The 23,260-nt window shown below is 32.2% G+C and overlaps 1 protein-coding gene across 1 annotated transcript in view; it reads left to right on the top strand.

The window, feature by feature from the left end:
• LOC139491764 (zinc finger protein aebp2-like) overlaps window positions 1–23,260 on the top strand; it is a 48,790-nt gene that overhangs the window by 11,159 nt on the left and 14,371 nt on the right. Inside the window, exons 2-4 of the mRNA XM_071279615.1 lie at window positions 8,935–9,018; window positions 9,647–10,182; window positions 22,976–23,100. Coding sequence (XP_071135716.1) covers window positions 8,935–9,018; window positions 9,647–10,182; window positions 22,976–23,100 — 745 coding nt within the window. The remainder of the gene's footprint in view (window positions 1–8,934; window positions 9,019–9,646; window positions 10,183–22,975; window positions 23,101–23,260) is intronic.

Below are 23,260 nucleotides of genomic sequence, written 5' to 3'. Positions count from 1 at the left end.
GTTGTTTTATTATTATTATCTTGAAAATCACCAAGTTGTACACAAAAAGTGCAACTTAAATTAATGAAATCAAAATAAATAGTGTATTGGAAAAATGCAATTATTTTGGTTGATGGGGTCCCCAAATTGGATTGTGATTTATCATATAAACTGTAACTGTTGATCGACTCACAACAGCAGCAGTCTACCAGGAGACTGTTAAAATATTGTCGTTTATTGCTTCATCTTCTCTGCACACCTGTATTTGTACAGTACAATGTACTTTAGTAGAAAGGTCTATTTGGATAGAATACTTGTATGCTACACATGTATCAAAGTTGCTAATATAAATTTACAAATCATTTTGATGAATTTGTAAATAATGGCATCAAAGTGAAATTTACATGCAGGTGTAGGAGTAACAATTTATATTTATTTATTGAAAGCAAACAAGGTCAAGGTCATTTATTTTAATTTATTACTGTACTTCAAAATAATCTCTCTCCTGCTGGCATGAACCATATAAATTAATTCTGAATCCCTTATATGATATCAATAGTAACTTTACCACTTGGCTGATTTGATTTATATATAAAACACAAAATAAATGTTTTTTTAAAGGCCAGTTGAATATAGGAGGAAAGTTGTCCATGTTGTCCATCTGTCCAATTAAACATATTATCGTATTTCAATCCTGAGTTCATACAGGAATCGTTATAAATTATTTAGCAAAAGTGACTTCAGTGGACAGATCATTGGATACTTAAAATAATAAGGTTACAAAACAATGATTTATATCAAAGTCCAAAAACTAAGTATATAAGGACAATTTTGGGGGCTTTTTAATGTAGAACTATAACGACGAAATATCACTGAAAAATTACAAAGAAGCAATATTTTTCTAAGACTAAGTCGAAACCATTTTCTTATGAACAGTTTTCATTATTCAAGTAAAAAGATTTGATTTATTGGAATCAGATGTTTTGGCCATTAGTGTTCTTCAGTTTCTGTGTTTTCTATTTCTGCTATGAGATAGTTCAGTCACTGTTCACAAAGCATATAATGTACTTGTATTATCTTTTCAAATTTATTTAACTTCTACATCAGAATTTAAAATTATTGATTTAGCTGCATTATACAGCTGAAAGGATAAAACTTAACGGGTTTATCATGTTCCTGCAATTGGTAAATTTAGTTCTTTATATTAAGCAAGCATTTCTGAGAGCTGAAATTTATATTTAGAACTACTGTATACAAGTTCCACTCAAGTCAGCTGAGCTAATAAGATAGTTTAGAAGGCTTTGTTGTCTTAACCTAAGTTTTATAATTTCATCTCCTTTGTCCTTGCAGTATTTGTGCTTAAACTTTGAAGACTAGCACGACTAAAAGGCAAACATGAGTTATTCAAAGCTAACAGATTGTAGTTTGTGTACACATGCAGTAAAGAGTGCTGTCTTTATAACTGCATTTAAATTTGCTGACTATTTTGTCTTCTTAACCTGAGCTTTATAATTTTGTCTCTTTGGTCCTTGCAGTAAATTGTTCTTAAACTTTGAAGACTATAAGGCAAACATAAGTTCCCTCCATTCAAAGGTAACAGATTTGTAGTTTGTGTACACATGCAGTAAAGAGTGCTTTCTTTATAACTGAGATTTGCTGACTGATATATATCTCAATGTATGTCGCATTATATAATGGAAATCGACTCACAAATTGTAAGCTATTATGTCAAATCAATAACGGAGATCGTAATCAGAGACAAATATAGTAGTGAAATAAAATTACGTTGTCGACACCACTAATTTGTGTTGGACCTAAATTTAGACATGTGACACATTCAGTCAGGGCAGACTGGTTTTAAGTATTATTTGACATAGTTTTATGACAGTTGTTGGATGTACAATGTAGTATGATGTCCTGCATGAAGGACTTATATTGTCTTGCATCTTCAAACCACAAGACAGTATTAAAAATTGTACTTCACATCAAAGTCACAGGATGATAAAAAAGTTGACTTTATTACAAGTATACTACACAGCTAAGACACCCTGTTTGTCAAGAAACTGTAAAAAAAAACTTAAAATTTGGCAAGATAAGTAGGGACACAAATCTGGTGTCTTCCCTGAGAAATTTCAAAAAGCATAGACGAAATTATCAAAGTGTCTTGTTGCTAAAATTACTTGACCAACAAAATGTTATAAGAATTCTGAGATTATTTCATTTCTAATCAAATCTAAACGATTATATTTTGTTAATAATCATATAACATCAGGGCACCCTCATGTTATAAAGTTCTTCAAAGAAGTTTGCCAATATTTTGTCAAATTGATATTACACTATGATGTTTTACAATAGAAAATTTGAATAACATTTTTATGTGCATGAAAGTCAAAATATCAAAAATAAAAAAAGGACTACCATGGCATGAGGCTTAGGTCCAAATTTTGTAGTCTGCAGTACTAGTCTGGTTTTTTTTTAGCCTCATATTCGAAAACAGCCAGAACAAGGGACCTATTTTAAATGTTTATAATATCTCTATCCTATTTCTTGGAAATACTACAATATTGGAGTAACTTGTAAACATGTACAGAATTATATACATCTACAAGATTATTACAGCATTTTCCCAGTTTATAGTAGGAAGAGATTCGTATATCAAAGGTAATATATTCCATTACAACATGTTATCATTTATTTTCTGTTTAAAGCAAAGGACCTTACAAAAAATTAATAGTATAATTTTGACCTTTTATAAACTATATACTACAGAAATAGATTTTTTTGAAAGAGGTTGGTGACATATTTATTAACGTACTACACCACTTTATAACTCTCAGATCTCAAGTAACATCTATATATATATATACATGTATACCAAGACATGTTTTAGAATAGAATTGTCCTTTCCTATGGGTAAGAGTTAGTAACGATCATTTGTTATGCATAGGGTACCAGTAGTGTTCAAAGTATTTTCTTTAGAATAAAAATCCTGAGTAGATTATAGGTTTTAAAGGTTTTACATTTATTTAGGCTGCCTTTGATTCACATGTATTTATTTTTGCGAAATTCGTGAAAATAAGTACACCGTAAAAAAAAAGTGCATATACAGCTAGTACATTGTAGTATTTGTACATGTACTATTATAAGTATTAAAGACTTGCCTATGAAATGATTTTGTTATGCTCTTTCTTAACTTAACTTCAATTTATATAGATTAAAAAGTACTTAACTTAAAGAGCATCAATAAATTAGGACAAACCTATTATAATGACAATTTTCATCAGTATGACTTAATTAAGTTAATTGAAATCCCGTGGGAATTTGGGAAATCTATTTTAACCACTGGTTCTTCTCTTGATCATAGTGACTGTAGGCATGTAAATATTGATAATAATATTGATATTTATGTGATATATTTGCACCCCATACATCCCATCTAGCAGCAAGATTTTTTGCTATAAACTTTGTGCTGATGTACAGATCTTTAATATAAAAAAAGGGGGGGGGTTGAGTTGAGACATTTGGAAATATTTCCATGGCTGAATTAATATTACCAGGGTATACCTTGCATTTCGCACTGGTATTAGACCTGTTACATAAAAATTTTAAAATGACCTAGCATGCAGCTGTTAAGTCTATTGTGATTTTTTAAAGTTGAGCATTTTATTTTTTTCTGTCTTAATATTTTGATATTGGATGGTACTTTCATTGTATTTGAAAAGGTGTCAATATAACCAGAAATTTTCAAAGATGTTTTTATTATCTAAATGTTATCTGTTTTCGCTCATGGCAATGTTCAGTGTACTGTTGTTATAATTTTTAAAGATTTTTTTGGCATAGATTTTAAACTTTGTATAAGATATTTGATTGACCTGGGTCCAATTATCTGCAGATGTGGATGGATCAATGAAATCAGTTTCTGCTCCAGTAGCAGCAGACGACATGTTTATTACTGATGACCTTCACCTGCTGTCTGCTAACTGTGTCAGCATTGGAATTACCTGGATTTTGTTTGATCTCCTTTGGGAGTACAATCTGAAATAAGATGTGGATGAAAAGTAAAGATAATGTACAAATACTATTACCATGGTATACATGCATTTTAATGTTTTATCCTTAACGAAATTAATGGCAAATTAATGGCCGTGGCCAATGTCTATACTTTTGTCAGACCTTGAAACATCATATTTTTGAAAATTATCTGATCTAAAAACTTCTTATAAGCTCATGTGTACAAATTACGTGAAGGTATATGATTTTTTTTCCTTGTAAGATTTGAAGTGTGTTAAAAATCTATTTACAGTTTAGTATATATATAGTTCTGTAAAATTCAGTAACTAATGGGCATATTTTAAAGTTTTCAAAATTGTGCAACGAGCTATAGGTTACAATAGTATTTTAAAGAAGATAACTATAAACCTGATTTTTACAAACATAGACAGTCTCAGTAACTAATGGACCTGTCCCTCATACAAATCATTATATTAACATGTTAATGTATCATTTGCACAAGACTTTGCGGCAAATAAGGAAAGGATTGTTTCTGAATATTAAATATTATGGATTTATAACGGCATATCATATAAATGTTATGAATAAAAGGAGATGTGTGGTAAATATTAATAAAGACGTCTGATATTTAACAACATTAAAAAAAAAAGATATCTATAGATAATTTGGATTCTTTATTCATTATACATATTAATGTCTGCATCCTCACAGGACACATTAAACATTTGACAATCAATAATTTTATTCTTTGTTGAAAGCGCTTAATGTCGAGTGCAGTTGCACTATTACAGCTATAATCAAATGCTTATACATAGGATTAAAAATTGGAATGGGGAATGTGTCAAAGAGACAACAACCCCTACCAAGAGCAGAATACAGCCATAGGCCACCAATGACATTAGCATTACAGCACTTTGAAAACACTTAGAGAACACTTTGTATATAGCACATTGTCTGGGAAAACACTTGTCTAGTGCATTTATTTCCTTAAATTGTCACAAAAACATTTCCATTTCCTTTTGTGGTAATGACGTTTACAGAAAATCCTTTGACGGAAGGCAATGTAATGTCAGTTAGTATTAAATCGATAAAAGTTTTAACAATTTCAGGAATATATTTAATTGTTTTTCAACAAACTGTAAGCAATACTTAAATCAATAGGAAATAATAAGGGATAATCGAGTCTGAATGTTTGTAATTGTAACATTTTGTTCATCAAAATAATTTCCAGAAGCAATTAACCTCTTATGGTGAAGTTCCAGTTCGTTCTTATTATTTGGCTTGAATTTAATAGTTGCAATAAAAATATTTAAGATTGAAGTTTGTATCTCATCGGACATCCTTGCTGATAATGCCCTCCTGATTGCTTTTCATTATGTATTTTATGAGGGCCTCAGGGAAGATTAATTTTGTTACCCTCTTTGAATAAAGAATTATTATTATTAAAAATATTGTCTTATTTCATTAACTTTTTACTGACACATTTCTGCATCTTATATTCATAATAATTTTGAATGGGATTAGTAAGAATGAACAACTTAGATTATCCCAAATTTTCATTTTATTTTTTGTTACAGTTGGTAAAAGATTATCCCAAACTTTCATTTTATTTTTTGTTACAGTTGGTAAAAGATTATCCCAAACTTTCATTTTATTTTTTGTTACAGTTGGTAAAAGATTATCCCAAACTTTCATTTTATTTTTTGTTACAGTTCGTAAACCGTACAGTTGGGATAAAACAATCGTAAATTATTTAATTTATGCGTTTTTTGCCAAGCCTACAATAGTATAGGGATTTGCGGTCTGTGCATTCTTCCATTTATCTATCTGTCAGGTATATACGTAGAAGGTTGAATGATAGGTTAAAATTTTTGTGGTCACATAAACTTGTAATTTTTTTAGCATACATAAAATATATATGTGCCGCAGATTACATGTAGGGTTTTGACCTAAATTTGGCAGTTCCAAATTCAAAAGGTTAGTTTTGTAAAATCACGTTATTTTTGGAAGGACAGTGCACTTTTACGATGATAAGCAGATGTAAGAGACACTTCCTTGTTTGAAGTTCAAACATTACTAATTTCTTCATCCTGGAAATATTAAATAATAATTTTTTACAATTTCTTTGTCCTGTGTTGTATGTGGTAAGGTTTTTAATCCTCTTTAAAATGGAAAGACAAGAGCACTTGTGGTTTCTATTCGTTCATAATAACTGCTCACAGCTTGTGTGATGTTAGATTTGGTTGAGACAGTCTATAAAAGAAGAATGCTGTAAGTTTTTGATGCTGAGTACTTATTGTATTTATCGAAAAAAATTGTAATCTTGAGGGAAGATTTTCCAGACAGTATTTCACATCTTATGGCTTTAGACAACGTTTATTGCTCTTACAACAATGCAAGTTAATTGTTAGGGACTTATTTTGTTATGATTTAACCATGTTGGTTTATTTTTTTTTCAATTTTGAACTGAAATATTCATGTAATATAATATGAAGTATTTGAGGTCTGAGCTACCTCTTAAATATTGCTTAGAAATAATGAATAAAGAACAGCACTTTGATTTATTGAGAGAGTTGCAAAGAGGATTTATAGCAAAAAACAAATCATAAAATGTTAATAGTTCTTGGATTTTTTATATTGTTCTTCATTTTTCTACATTGTCTGGTATAGTTAAACATTTATCTGAAAGGGACACCTTTTAAAAATAGTGTAGCAAAGTAATTGATTTTACCAATTTTTGTTTGTAATTCGTTCTTGATGTAAAATTTCGACTGCAAAATTTGTTTTCCTGATGAGACATAAAAATTTCATAAAGACACAGATTTCATTATATCCAATAAATTGGATTTTATAAAACAAGAGAACCTGAAGAAAATGTAAAGAATGTATTCATTCTTCAAATAGTATGGCAAACATGCATTTTATTTAAATATTAACTGAAGATTACCGATTCCATTTTACAGTACTATTTATAAATAATTATTGGCAAAAAGTTGAAGATGATTTACTAGTGTCTCTTTATCACAAAAGATCATACGATTCAAATTGATCGTAAGTTACAAAAATGTATATTGAAATATTCATGACTTACAAGTGTTTTCTCTCTATTTGATCATAAGTTATATTGAAGTGTTCATGACTTACAAGTTTTTATACGACTGCAAAAATTGAAAAACAATTTTGGTAGTATATTAGTATCACGTTGGCGTCGTCGTCCGAAGACATTTGGTTTTCGCACTCTAACTTTAGTAAAAGTAAATAGAAATCTATGAAATTTAAACACAAGGTTTATGACCTTAAAAGGAAGGTTGGGATTGATTTTGGGTGTTTTGGTCCCATCAGTTTAAGGAATTAGGGGCCAAAAAGGGCCCAAATAAGCATTTTTCTTGGTTTTCTCACAATAAATTTAGTATAAGTAAATAGAAATCTATGAAGTTTGAACATAAGGTCTATGACCACAAAAGGAAGGTTAGGATTGATTTTGGGAGTTTTAGTCCCATCAGTTTAGGAATTACGGCCAAAAACAGGTCCCAAATAAGCATTTTTCTTGGTTTTTGCACAATAACTTTAGTTATCAAATTGGTCCACATTGAGGTCTAAAGGGTCTAAAATTGAACATTATTTGATTTCACCAAAAATTGAATTCTTGGGGTTCTAAGATATGCTGAATCTAACCATGTATTTAGATTTTGGATATTGGACCATAATAGGTATTAATGTCCAATTTAAAATTTTTAAGTTTTTAAGTTTAAATTCTTAGACCACATTCATTCTGTGTCAGAAACCTATGTTGTGTCAACTATTTAATCACAATCCAAATTCAGACCTGTATCAAGCTTGAATGTTGTGTTCATACTTGCCCCAACTGTTCAGGGTTCGACCTCTGCGGTCGTATAAAGCTGTGCCCTGCGAAGCATCTGTTTTTTTCTCAAATTAATCGTAAGTTATAAGTGTTCATGACTTAAAATTATTCTTTCTTGTTTGATTTTTTGTGAGAGTTGCAGGGTTTATACAATACAATTGTTATCATGTAGGAAGTATTAGAACAGTTCTCAGTTGTTTATGTAATATGGAGGACAGATCGTGATAACATATTGATAAAATATGATGTAAAAATGATAAATCGTCAATTTTTTTACCATCATAGATTATAAATAAGGAAGTAATTTATACATTGATTTCTACCATTTATATATATATATAGGGTAGTTATCAGTTTAATCGGTTGTTGGTGTTTTAAATTTCAACCCTCTGATGTTATATATTACATTGTATTTAAATAAATATATTAAATAAAAAACTAATCTACTTAGTTACAATTTGATATTCAAAAAGGATGAAGAATTGCAATGGGTTTGTATTCTATCCCAGACTTATTTGAAAGCTAGCAGTTTCAGAACTTAGAATAAAGCATTTCAACTGTACTGTCAGAGTATTACAGGGTAATATTTCTAAAGAGTTCACCAAGGTGTTGATGTCATAGCATCCCATAAAGCAATGGATACACAAAAAATTACATTTTTTTCGTTTTGATGTACAAACATACGAATTATTAAAACGTAGATCCTTCAGTTTCATGAGAGTGTTTAGGTACAGTCCATGTTTATTTCTGTATTAGTTGACAATCAAGGTTTAATGGGGAAGACCTTGGTTCAGGGAGATAACTCTTTAAATCAGTTAAGCGTTTGTAAAAGTCAAGTTCATCAATGTTTTTTAAGCATTTACCTGAAACAGATTAAAAATAATCTATGTAACCTAGAAGCTTAGAATATGTTTTTGAAAATGGTTGACACAAACGTACTGATGATTTTAAGAGTTATTTCCCTTAACCTAGGTCTACCTCCTTAATCCAGGGTTGTAATTATTGTCACCAGTATTATTTGCTATAAATGTAAACCACAGATTGCATTTCTATCTCTTACTAATTTGAATGTTATTTTTCAGGACAATCACAGAAGAAAAAGTCCAGAAACAGTTAGGTCTATCATGCCTTGATCTCATTACAGTGAAAAGAAATGGTGATTCATGGTAAGTGCTTTGACATCTAGGGCATTAAAAATGTACTTACTTTTACATAAAAACTTTATAGATTAGAGCTGGTATAGACACTTATGTATTAGGTATAAGAAGATGTGGTATGAGTGCCAATAAGACAATTCTCCATCCATGTCACAATGTAATTCATTATTATAAGGATAAAGTAGTCTTCAACAAGGGGCCTTGGCTCACACAGAACAGTAAGCCTGAAAGGGCCCCAAAATAACTAGTTATCAAACGATATATTGTTCATTACTCTTAGTTGACCTTGAGATTTCTGCTGGTTATTTGTGCCATTGGGTCGCTGTCTTATTGTCATCAACTATTCAGTTAAAAGAGACACATACATTTTATAATTGTTACAATATCTTTTTCCAGATTTGATCTGCATGTATTTAGTCTGACCCTTATGTTTGAGTGTCATGCACACTTTGTCATACGTAGTGTTTGTGGTTACTCTACCGAAAAATCATCACCTGTTTGCCATGTTAACAATTGTTGCTATTGAATTTAAAATTCTTTTTTTTTTGTTACGTGTTTGGTTACTAAAGTGTTGATTTTAAGCTTGAGTTAAATTTGAATAACATCTGTAGTCATTGTTATGGTTATTTATTTACAGCTTTATAGATGATATGGGGAACGACAGTTGTTCGAATCTGCTTACACCAGATGCTTCTCGTTCGTGCACGCCGCTGTCTGTCGCAGGAAGTTGTGTGTCTAGTCAAATCAGCAAGGACTCTCGGGCCCCTGACGTCCAAGAGAGTTGCAAAGAGACCCCTTCTATATGTAAATGGAAAAACTGTGATATTTCTTTAGATTCTTGTCGTCTTATGGACCACTTAAAACATTGCCATGTAGAACAGCAAACGGGTGAAAAATTTCATTGTCTGTGGGAGGGCTGTAAAGTTTACAATCAATCTTCTAGTTCTAAATCTTGGTTAGATAGACATATTCTGACACACAGTGGTGACAAACCATTTAAATGTATATTTGATGGCTGTTACTTAAGGTTCACGTCGCAGAAAGCACTGGAACGTCATGTAAATACCCATTTCAATGCATTACAACACACTAGCCAGAAACCATCAAAACCTCGGGAAGACACGCCAACCAAACAGTATAGGAAAAGAAGGTGTAAGAGAAAAAGACCTCTAGGTGAGTAAATGTTCTAAAAATGAGGTGAGATTGCTTGACATCGATATTTAAGGTGGTACCTAACACTACAGGGAGATAACTCTGTAAAGTCAGCTAAACGTTTTAATTACGTTGTGTTGTAAAAGGAATATTAAGATTCTTTATATATATATATATACAGTGCCTAGAAAATCAACCTAACGATGTTAGAGTAGATTTGATTCATAACTTCCTCCCCGGCGTCAGGGCTGTATATAGATTATAGCAGTTCGTTAAACTTTGCAAAAAAAACAGTTTTTATTTTCTTTAATGAAACAGTTTAAAGTTGAGCTGAACTCATTTTAATCCATAACCCTTTCATAAATGATAAAGCTGAAGAAGGAATGTTGTAAAATCCACGTGTCAGGTTGACCAAAGATTCATAGATTAAATTTGGAATAATGTTTAGCATCAATATATATAAGATAAAGCATCATAGTTTGTGCCAGCTCTGATATAAACCCAGCCAATTCATACCCGTAGCCAGGGGAGTTCGGGGGGTTCGTCCGAACCCCCCCCTTGAAAACAAATAAGCACTGTTAAAGTCGATGTTCTGTTCGAATTGTGACTGTTAAAGTTGAGTTTGTTAGTCCAACAAACCCCCCTTTGGAAATTCCTGGCTACGGGCCTGCAATTACATTTGAACTGATTTGCGGACTTTTTATTTTTATTGTCACCTGTTAATTAGTTTTGAAAATTCTTCAGTTGAAAAAAGTGAATACAGAAGGGGTTTAAATCCAAATTAAATAAAAAAAAAAAAATTGAAGTTCATTATTAAGGTGATTCAGACTTCCGGAGAGGTTTAAAATGTCATTGAATTTAGATATAAGTGGTCGTTGGAGGAATTAAGTTAGCCGAGGGGCTGAAAAGAAGAAAAGTTGTGACTGGTGCAAATTTTCCATAGAAATAAATCGTTTTCTGAACACAATAGTCCTACCCTGAGGGCAAATAGATTTCGAGTAATAAGATTTTTCTGCATGACTTAAGTAAGCATATGTTTTTGTCAGGAAAAGTTTGGTTTTGATGAAAATCAGTCAGTGCATTTTACATTGGTCATTGATCAAGTATTAAATGGCTTATCCAAATACGATCAGATAAAAATAACCACAAAAATATAGAAATTAGTGAATATGAATAACATGAATAAGCATACAGGAATGTAGTTAAAATTTATTTATCTGTGATGTTTAGGATTTTAATACCTATAATATTTTCTATGTGTAGACTTGTAAAATACTTTAGTAGTGTATACCATACAGCGTAGAAATACTCTGATTAATTTGTGTTTCTGTATTTTTAAGTGTCACTTGTGGTTAACCTACATTTTCTATATTTTTTTTATTTTTGTTACCTTTCATATTAAATGTGACACATTTAAATTAACATACGTGAGAGAGTGATTGAACATAAAGTAGACTTTTATTCCAGAGGAAAGGAATAAAATTTCTTTTCAACTTTTTTTTCCATTTCTTAAAGAGGGTCAGAAGGTATAAGGGGATTTTCATACTCTCAAGCCAATGACAAAAATAGCAATGCTATGGCAAATTAATAAAGATAGACCATTAGATAATTGCAAATTCAATATATTGTTATTCAAAAGTTTGTTTTTTTTAATATATATAATGATTTTTTTTTTAAATTTGGTTTAAATCATAAATTGATATTATCCATGAAATACAAACAACCAAAAAAAAATCTTGGGGTCACATAGTGGAAAATACGAAAATAATTTTCATGCAGTGGCGGATCCAGAACTTTTCCTAAGGGGGGTGTCAAGTATTAGCCGCTGTACATTTACTAAGTAACTAACGTCACTAACGTTACCTATTGTTTACGTTGCCTATTGTTTACGTAACGTTGCCTTGTGCGCAACGTCTCATAACTTGAATACAATTTGATTTGAACACAACGCCTTTCATTACTAACCCTAAAGCGAAGTACTAACCACAAGAAACACGATACACGATAGGGGGCCCCGCTGACTGACCTAAGGGGGGCCATGCTCCAGTCATGCTTCAATGATTCCCTATATAATCAACCAAAATTTCCCCACGAAAGGGGGGGCCCCCCCTGGATCCGCCTATGCCATGATATCAAATTCATGGACAAAACCACAAAATTCATGTTGCTACAGTATATAAACATGTGTCCTTTGAGAACTCATTACCCAGATTTAACTTTGTTTGATCATTGAACTAATTAAATTTCTGCGCTCAAGATAATTCTATTTTTCTAATTAAAATATTATTTTCATGACTTAATACAGAATTATTTGCAATGAAAATCTCAATAAATTGAATGATTTCCTTGGTGTGGTTGACTTGTATTTTGTGTCTTACTTTGTACCCCACACCTTGTCAGGTTATTAGATTTGTCAAAGAAGTTTATCATTAGTCATAAGTCTTCATCAAGGCTCATATTAATTAGATTTAGTCAATTTCAAGATGTGTGGTATATCACCTGTCTGCAGGTGTGGTGAAATAAAAGTTTAGTAGAAATTATAACCACTTGGAATTAACTTTTTATATACATGTATATAACCTTTTAATATATTAATTCTGATTACAAAATACAATAGATTAGAAATAATATTGTTATGTGGGTTTTTTTTGGACATTAGATTGACCTATCCTGAAAATGCATGAAATATTTGCATACAAACATTAAGTAAACAGCAATTGATCAATTGATTTTGTTATTCTTACCCATCCATGGCAGAGTGACCATTTCTTCTGAATTGTCGTTTATGGCCACCCTATGGAGTGAACCTACAAATGGGCAAACTAAACACAGTTTTATCAATTCATTTATAATTAGTTTGTGGTACTGCAAACATTTGCCTAAATGATAAAATTGAATTGCAACTATAAATTTTGTGTTTAATATCAGTTCAAATCTGATGTTTAAGTGCTCAAGTGGGCTGCTAGGGTGGGCAAGTTGAAAATGACATATAAATATATGTCATTTGTTGATAACAACTCACAGCTGTGTTTTTCAATGTGCAAAATGTAAGGGATGACATCAAAAGATGATGTAGGATAAAAACTTAAATCAAATAGTTTGGGGTGGGGGGTCAACATTGCTGCAAGTTTTGTTAATCTAAAATCGATTTTATATATATCCCTATTGGTCAATCAATTTTTCCCAAATTATGTTAAGAGGGGGGGGGGGGGGGTCAGTGAAAAAACTATGTGAACTAAGTTTTTTATCCTTCATTGAACTTTTGATGTCGTCCCTAACGTGATCAAAATATAGCAGCTAATTTTACTCAAACATGAGAGACTGAATGACTTAGAATTTGACAACTATAGGTCACTGTACTGCCTTCAACTACAAGCAAAACTCATACCCTATTGTCAGCTAAAAAATGCCCTGAAAGCACAAATGTAAACAATTCAAACAAGACTACTAACAGTGAGATGAGAGTAAACATTCTTGCTCCATGATGAAGTTGATTATTTTGAGATGAAGAACAGCCCAGTACCTTGGCTTTTGATTTTTACATAAACATGCATTTATTTTGCATCATAAATTGATATACCATTACCAATATCATAGGTCGGTTGCTCTTTCGGGCACTCCGGCTGCCTCCATCATTAAAAACTGACCTCTAAATAGCACAATTGTGTTGGAAGTGGTGTTAAACACCTGTCAATCAATCCTAAATGTATTGCATTCTGGGTAATCTTTAGATGAAGTCCAGTGACATTAAGCTTTATAAAATTCAATTCTGATCCTATTTTTTAAAATGACTTGCAATTGCTCAAATAATATATCAACTGAGTCTCAAGCTCATCCAATTTGATGGTTAACTATGACTGGTTGTAACTTGTAACTTTAAGATTTTGAGATCTGTTACCTAAAAACTATAATTGGTCACACTTAAGTTATCAAAACACAGATTATATTTCTTCATGTCAACATAGACCTTTTAACAATTTAATTCTCGTGAGGTCTTTTAAATGATTCACTAATGAAAATATGGTATACCACATTTCTGTTTTTAGATGAAAAAAAAATGTGTGGGAGAATTAATTTCCTTTCATAAATAAATAGTAGAAATACATGTATAAATAATTTGAAGGATTGACGGAAATTTTACATAAATGTACATAGACCATATGTTATAAAACTTGTATAATACATAAAAGAAACACATTAAAAACAGAGTGCTCCTTAATTTGAAAATTTTAATTTATAATTAATGCACTTTATATGCCCTCTCTCTGTGGATGGTTAAGTTTTACCCTTGTCAGTCTACTTCCATTAGTCCATCTGTTCATCCAAAGTCCAAAATATGTCCTCAACCAAATGTTTGAAAATTATACACAATGCTTATTACCTCAAAACTCAGATCTAGTACGGATATGGGTAGCATCGGTTTTAGGGGCCGATCCAGCCATTTTAAAAGGGGGGATTCTAAACCAGGACAAAGAGGGAGTGGGGGGGGGGGGGGTTCCAACTATATGTCCCCATTCAAATGCATTGATCGTCCAGAAAAAGGGGGGTTCCAACTCCCAGAACACCCCCACCCCCAAGGATCCACGCCTGGGTTTTACCATTCTTTAGTTATGTTCCTTTATAAAGCAAAAGGAAGCATCATCTATGTCATTCCCAATTTAATAGGGCAAAACATGTTAAAGAGATTTGAATTTGACTAATTTAAAATCCATCTATTTTCTCAAGTAACATATTTTGATGGAATAAGCAAATTTTTATAAACAGGATTATCAAAGCAGCATAGTCTACAAAATTCTAGATCAATGATTCTTTTAATGTTCATTAAAATCTTTTATTAAATTGGACAACACTAAAGCTATATCTGATTACTGCCATTTAGATTTTTATTATGCAGCTGCGAGCTATAGGAAACTTTTATTTCAATGTTGCATGTTTATATAGAACATATAAGAAAGAAATTTTGTATGCAAGATCTTATCAGAATTTTACATCCGATAATATTTGTATTGTCACTTTCAGATACTTTGCTACATGTTTTTAAGCTCATCCTATAGCTACCCAGTAGCGGATCCAGGGGGGGGGGGGGGGGGGGGGGGGGGGGGTTCCGGGGGTGCGCACCACCCCTTTATTTTTGCCAATCAATGCATTTGTATCGGGACATATGCTTTGCACCCCCCCCCCCCCCCCCCCCTTTTGCCCTGGGTGCCCTGGGTTAGCACCCCCCCTTTCGAAAATTCCTGCATCCACCCCTGCTACCCAAGTACGGCACTAAATGTTTTCTATTCTGGGTTTCTGTCAGTGTGTTCCTCCCTTATCAAAGTCAAGTTTACATTAAACTTTTGATCCAATATGAATATTAACCGGAAAATTCATAGCTGTGGTATTTTCATTGGTACATGTACGGCACTTAATGTTTTCTATTCTGGGTGTCTGTCAGTGTGTTCCACCTTTATAAAAGTCAAGTTTACATTGAAGTTTTGATCCAATATTAACCAGAAAATTCATAACTGTGGTATTTCCATTGGTACATGTACGGCACTTAATGTTTTCTATTCTGGGTGTCTGTCAGTGTGTTCCTCCCTTATCAAAGTCAAGTTTACATTGAAGTTTTGATCCAATATTAACCAGAAAATTCATAGCTGTGGTATTTTCATTGGTACATGTACAGCACTTAATGTTTTCTATTCTGGGTGTCTGTCAGTGTGTTCCCCCCTTATCAAAGTCAAGTTTACATTGAAGTTTTGATCCAATATTAACCGGAAAATTCATAACTGGTATTTTCATTGGTACATGTACGGCAATTAATGTTTTCTATTCTGGGTGTCTGTCAGTGTGTTCCCCCCTTATCAAAGACAAGTTTACATTGAAGTTTTGATCCAATATTAACCAGAAAATTCATAGCTGTGGTATATCCATTGGTACATGTACGGCACTTAATGTTTTCTATTCTGGGTGTCTGTCAGTGTGTTCCTCCCTTATCAAAGTAAAGTTTACATTGAAGTTTTGATCCAATATTAACCAGAAAATTCATAACTGTGGTATTTCCATTGGTACATGTACAGCACTTAATGTTTTCTATTCTGGGTGTCTGTCAGTGTGTTCCTCCCTTATCAAAGTCAAGTTTACATTGAAGTTTTGATCCAATATTAACCAGAAAATTCATAGCTGTGGTATTTTCATTGGTACATGTACAGCACTTAATGTTTTCTATTCTGGGTGTCTGTCAGTGTGTTCCTCCCTTATCAAAGTCAAGTTTACATTGAAGTTTTGATCCAATATTAACCAGAAAATTCATAACTGTGGTATTTTCATTGGTACATGTACGGCACTTAATGTTTTCTATTCTGGGTGTCTGTCAGTGTGTTCCTCCCTTATCAAAGTCAAGTTTACATTGAAGTTTTGATCCAATATTAACCAGAAAATTCATAACTGTGGTATTTTCATTGGTACATGTACGGCACTTAATGTTTTCTATTCTGGGTGTCTGTCAGTGTGTTCCTCCCTTATCAAAGTCAAGTTTACATTTAAGTTTTGATCCAATATTAACCAGAAAATTCATAACTGTGGTATTTTCATTGGTACATGTACGGCACTTAATGTTTTTTATTCTGGGTGTCTGTCAGTGTGTTCCTCCCTTATCAAAGTCAAGTTTACATTGAAGTTTTGATCTAATATTAACCGGAAAATTCATAACTGGTATTTTCATTGGTACATGTACGGCACTTAATGTTTTCTATTCTGGGTGTCCGTCAATGTGTTCCACCCTTATCAAAGTCAAGTTTACATTGAAGTTTTGATCCAATATTAACCAGAAAATTCATAACTGTGGTTTTTTCATTGGTACATGTACAGCACTTAATGTTTTCTATTCTGGGTGTCTGTCAGTGTGTTCCTCCCTTATCAAAGTCAAGTTTACATTGAAGTTTTGATCCAATATTAACTGGAAAATTCATAACTGTGGTATTTTCATTGGTACATGTACGGCACTTAATGTTTTCTATTCTGGGTGTCTGTCAGTGTGTTCCTCCCTTATCAAAGTCAAGTTTACATTGAAGTTTTGATCCAATATTAACCAGAAAATTCATAACTGTGGTATTTTCATTGATACATGTACGACGCTTAATGTTTTCTATTCTGGGTGTCTGTCAGTGTGTTCCTCCCTTATCAAAGTCAAGTTTACATTGAAGTTTTGATCCAATTTTAACCAGAAAATTCATAACTGTGGTATTTTCATTGATACATGTACGACGCTTAATGTTTTCTATTCTGGGTGTCTGTCAGTGTGTTCCTCCCTTATCAAAGTCAAGTTTACATTGAAGTTTTGATCCAATATTAACCAGAAAATTCATAACTGTGGTATTTTCATTGGTACATGTACGGCACTTAATGTTTTCTATTCTGGGTGTCTGTCAGTGTGTTCCTCCCTTATCAAAGTCAAGTTTACATTGAAGTTTTGATCCAATATTAACTGGAAAATTCATAACTGTGGTATTTTCATTGGTACATGTACGGCACTTAATGTTTTCTATTCTGGGTGTCTGTCAGTGTGTTCCTCCCTTATCAAAGTCAAGTTTATATTAAAGTTTTGATCCAATATTAACCAGAAAATTCATAGCTGTGGTATTTTCATTGGTACATGTACTGCACTTAATGTTTTCTATTCTGGGTGTCTGTCAGTGTGTTCCTCCCTTATCAAAGTCAAGTTTACATTGAAGTTTTGATCCAATTTTAACCGGAAAATTCATAACTGTGGTATTTTCATTGATACATGTACGGCAATTAATGTTTTCTATTCTGGGTGTCGGTCAGTGTGTTCCTCCCTTATCAAAGTCAAGTTTACATTGAAGTTTTGATCCAATATTAACCAGAAAATTCATAGCTGTGGTATTTTCATTGGTACATGTACTGCACTTAATGTTTTCTATTCTGGGTGTCTGTCAGTGTGTTCCACCCTTATCAAAGTCAAGTTTACATTGAAGTTTTGATCCAATATTAACCAGAAAATTCATAGCTGTGGTATTTTCATTGGTACATGTACGGCACTTAATGTTTTCTATTCTGGGTGTCTGTCAGTGTGTTCCTCCCTTATCAAAGTCAAGTTTACATTAAAGTTTTGATCCAATATTAACCAGAAAATTCATAACTGTGGTATTTCCATTGGTACATGTACGGCACTTAATGTTTTCTATTCTGGGTGTCTGTCAGTGTGTTCCTCCCTTATCAAAGTCAAGTTTATATTAAAGTTTTGATCCAATATTAACCAGAAAATTCATAGCTGTGGTATTTTCATTGGTACATGTACTGCACTTAATGTTTTCTATTCTGGGTGTCTGTCAGTGTGTTCCTCCCTTATCAAAGTCAAGTTTACATTGAAGTTTTGATCCAATATTAACCAGAAAATTCATAGCTGTGGTATTTTCATTGGTACATGTACGGCACTTAATGTTTTCTATTCTGGGTGTCTGTCAGTGTGTTCCTCCATTATCAAAGTCAAGTTTACATTGAAGTTTTGATCCAATATTAACCAGAAAATTCATAGCTGTGGTATTTTCATTGGTACATGTACGGCACTTTATGTTTTCTATTCTGGGTGTCTGTCAGTGTGTTCCACCCTTATCAAAGTAAAGTTTACATTGAAGTTTTGATCCAATATTAACCAGAAAATTCATAGCTGTGGTATTTCCATTGGTACATGTACGGCACTTAATGTTTTCTATTCTGGGTGTCTGTCAGTGTGTTCCTTCCTTATCAAAGTCAAGTTTACATTGAAGTTTTGATCCAATATTAACCAGAAAATTCATAACTGTGGTTTTTCCATTGGTACATGTACGACACTTAATGTTTTCTATTCTGGGTGTCTGTCAGTGTGTTCCCCCCTTATCAAAGTCAAGTTTACATTGAAGTTTTGATCCAATATTAAACGGAAAATTCATAACTGTGGTTTTTCCATTGGTACATGTACGACACTTAATGTTTTCTATTCTGGGTGTCTGTCAGTGTGTTCCACCCTTATCAAAGTCAAGTTTACATTGAAGTTTTGATCCAATATTAACCAGAACATTCATAGCTGTGGTATTTCCATTAGTACATGTATGGCACTTAATGTTTTCTATTCTGGGTGTCTGTCAGTGTGTTCCCCCCTTATCAAAGTCAAGTTTACATTGAAGTTTTGATCCAATATTAAACGGAAAATTCATAACTGTGGTTTTTCCATTGGTACATGTACGACACTTAATGTTTTCTATTCTGGGTGTCTGTCAGTGTGTTTCTCCCTTATCAAAGTCAAGTTTACATTGAAGTTTTGATCCAATATTAACCAGAAAATTCATAACTGTGGTATTTCCATTGGTACCAGTTTTGGTGGATTGAGTTAGAATGTTGAATTCATGGTTTTTGTTGAAGTCTGAATACTAGCCTATAGAATTTTGTTCCTCATTTGAAATTTAAAGTTTGTGGCATACTTTTACCCCAAAAAGTATGGTGTTCACGACTTTTAGGGTTGTAATTTTTTGGAGGAAATTTTTGGAGAAATTTATCTAAGGTTAGGCCAACTAAAATTAATTAGTAGATTTTCATCCAAAGTTTTGAAAAAAATGGGGCGGGTGGGAGGATTTTATTTTATGAAACCCTCGTCACGAGTTCTTCAAACCGCAGGGTATATGCTTGTGGAAAACAAGCTTGTATAATGTATAGACATGATGTATAAGGAATGCTACATTATTTTTTAAACTCTTAAATAAAAATCCCTGATCGGCAACCACTGTTATACATGTAATTGCCGCTTTAGAAACCTATTTATAGTATACATCAAAAAGAAGAGAAATGCTCTCTTCAGTTGAACTATACCTACACCAAATTTATTTTGCTTTCTAAGCAATGGTTTGTAGTCCCCATAAAATCAAAAAAATGTATTGGTACAATTGTATGCAACACAAGTATTGAGTACAGAATAAAATGTAAACTCAGTGTTGAAAGTAATTATGATGTAAAACATGAACTTAACCAAATTAAAATGCGTGTTTGTCGACTTTTTTTCTCAATATATGGTCATAAATCAAACAAGTTCGTGCTTGTGTCAATTTCTTTAATCCAGTCATGTTTTTTGTACCAATTTGTTCTACGATTCTTGCGCTTTGGATATCATTCACAGTCCAAATTTCCTGACACAAAGTCATTGTATAAATAAAGAAAAAAACACGGTTTTCAATTCACTTGTGACTACCGCAATTTGCGTTCAAGGACAAGGCGTTTTACTCGTAACTCGAATATTTCATGCCCTTCTCGTTATCAATCTCTATTCTGGGTAGATGATGTTGTCATCATAGAGCAGCAGAATATGTCGACTCAATCATTTTCGTTAGATTACTCGAAGAAATACAAAAAACGAAATTGAAACGTAAATAGGAAGTTTTGAATTAAATGAAATTATCGATGGTTCCCGGTAACGGACATGAACAAAATCCGGAAATCGTATTTTTGTTAAATAAAAAAAATCGGGGCGGGACGATTTCAGAGGGGCGGGCGGGGATGAAAATCTAGCTATTAATTTTAATTGGCCTTAGATCACTTAGACGATATATTTGTTTTATATAAGTTCGATAGACTTGTTAAATTTGACATTAATCTAGCTGTTTAAACAGAATGAAAAGTGATTTTGTGATTGCAACTGTTATTTAATTGCTCTGCATCTACGACAAGATTCAATATCCTTAAAAGGATGAGCAATTGTATTTGAAGATTTCTGTATAAATCATGGTTAGACGTGGAATGAATCTATTTATTTGAATCCATTCCCTGTATTTATTTGATGCGTATTAACATGCCATCTTATTAAAGCAGCCAGTTTTTACTGCAGTACAGAAAATGCAATTAGTAAATTACCGACAAATCGTTGACTTTGTCGCGACATAGGCAGAGCATGCTTGACAATAAATCACAATCTTTATTGAAATGTTAATAGTTGATTTTCTACAAGACCGAGCTCTGTATTCGGAAATAATATCGGTAGAGTACAACCTAATTACGACCTGTATAGTCCATATTTAATGCAGTGGATATGCCCTCGTTGTCCTTGTTTGTGACCAAAAACATTATAATTATAAATCTTCAAACTAAGGAAGAAATAATAAGATAAGGCTATAAATCGCAACAGTTAAATGGTATATTTTTCCGAGTTAATGAGGTTTTGGATGACAGGAATGGTATTTGAATTATCTATGGAGTAGTGCAAAGTTCTTTGTTTTTGTTTAATGTGCAGAAAATTGTAGACCTTGTCTAATTACAGTAGATCGTTTATGCATAATGTTACTTTTGCGTTGTGTGATTAATCAAAATTTTCTTTATTTTAATTGTAAAGTCTGGAACAATTTGATAATTTATTAATTTTTAAATCTGTCTGGAATATTATTAATGAGTTTGTGTTTCATGCATGTGTCTTGGTTATATATTTGAAAAACTGTATCAATTTTAAGACCTTTAAACAAATGTGCTTGATATAAATAGACTGGCTCCTTACGTAAAAAACTATAGACAATAATTTATACAAACTCATGACACCGAGGACATCTTTTTTGTATGAAGTATTTTAAAATTAGAACTAAGTGCACATATTTTTGGATCAAATTTCACATACTTGTGCAGATTTTTTTGTCTTTGTTTATCAATATACATATATTTTAAAATCATGGACAGTTAAAGAGACCCCAAAAAATTACTATTTAAATCTTGATTAAAATTAATATACATGTAGGTTTCTTCCATTCATTTTAAGAAGAGGATTATTTCAATTCTGAGACTTGAAAGAAAAAAATTGACTATTCTATTCTGTTCTCTTTGATTGAAGATGAAATATTTGCTATTACTTTCGTGAGTGTTACAGGAAATAGCACCAATTGGGTTAAGATAGACGTTAATCTGAACACGTATGAAATGATTTTTACTGAAGAAAAAAAAAGTAGGTTAATCCATTTAGAAATAGTTTGTTTGAAATACAAACAAACTTGGTGTGGCCTTGTTGAGTCACTTTGATACAACTTCCATCAGTGAGGTGAAATTCTTAATTTAAAAGTTGAGAGCATTATAACATATATATATAAATAAAACCTGTTAAAAAGTAAAGGAGAAAAAACCTTTCTTAATGGAACAATGACAGCCAACAGGACTTAAAATACATGCTCTTTTCTTATATAACTTGTATAAAATGACCTCCTGTCTTCTAAGAACAAAATAATTCAGTCAAGAAGTAGACAGGTTTTAAGAAAGACTTGCATTACATGTACTTTAGCTCATATGGAAATGCCTTTTTCCTGCATACACTCAAGTTTGAATCTTGTATTTTATAAATAACCAAAAACACTTATCTACAGTTTACTTATATCAATAGATCTTTTGAAAAACAAAACAGCTTAATTGCAAAGTATTTCTTAGGAAAATTGGTTAGGTTATGGTGATTTTACTTAAAAAATGTTTAAAGTTCCAGTTGATCAGTTTTTGTTTCAAAACCAAATATTTTTTTAAATGTGACCACTTGCTTGAAAATTGCTTTATGATAAACAGTTTATTATGTAATTTTAAAAGGTAACTTCAGTACTATAATAGAAACAGGTTAGAGGGGTCCTTTCAACTCCTCAAATTGTTATTGATTTGAAATGATAAAAGTTGAACCAGACAGAAAACTTTCCTTTTACATGCAATTTTCCGTGCTCCCATCTTCCATAACAAAGGACAAGTTTTAATAAGAAGTACAAGTATTTTAGCTTGACAGAATTATATTTGTAAGTTCAGATTTTTATGTTTTGATTGATTGTATTTTCAGTGAAAACAACAGATTACTTTGACCCTGGCATCATGGAAAGGTTATCAGACCAGGTGACTTTTGTCACAAACAAAACACAAATTGATCTCAAGGGCAGCTCAGACTCAGTCACATTCCATAGCACAGTAAGTCATATGTCACATTCCATAGCACTGTAAGTCATTGTGTCTAGTCACATTCCATAGCCCAGTAAGTCATAGTTTTAAGTCCCATTCCAAAGCACAGTAAGTCATAGTTTTTAGTCACATTCCATACCACAGTAAGTCATAGTTTTAAGTCACATTC

Source organism: Mytilus edulis, chromosome 10 (assembly GCF_963676685.1).
Source record: "Mytilus edulis chromosome 10, xbMytEdul2.2, whole genome shotgun sequence".
NCBI lineage: Eukaryota > Metazoa > Mollusca > Bivalvia > Mytilida > Mytilidae > Mytilus > Mytilus edulis.
Note: the sequence above shows the minus strand (reverse complement) of the source record. Positions and strands in the feature narration are given on the sequence as shown.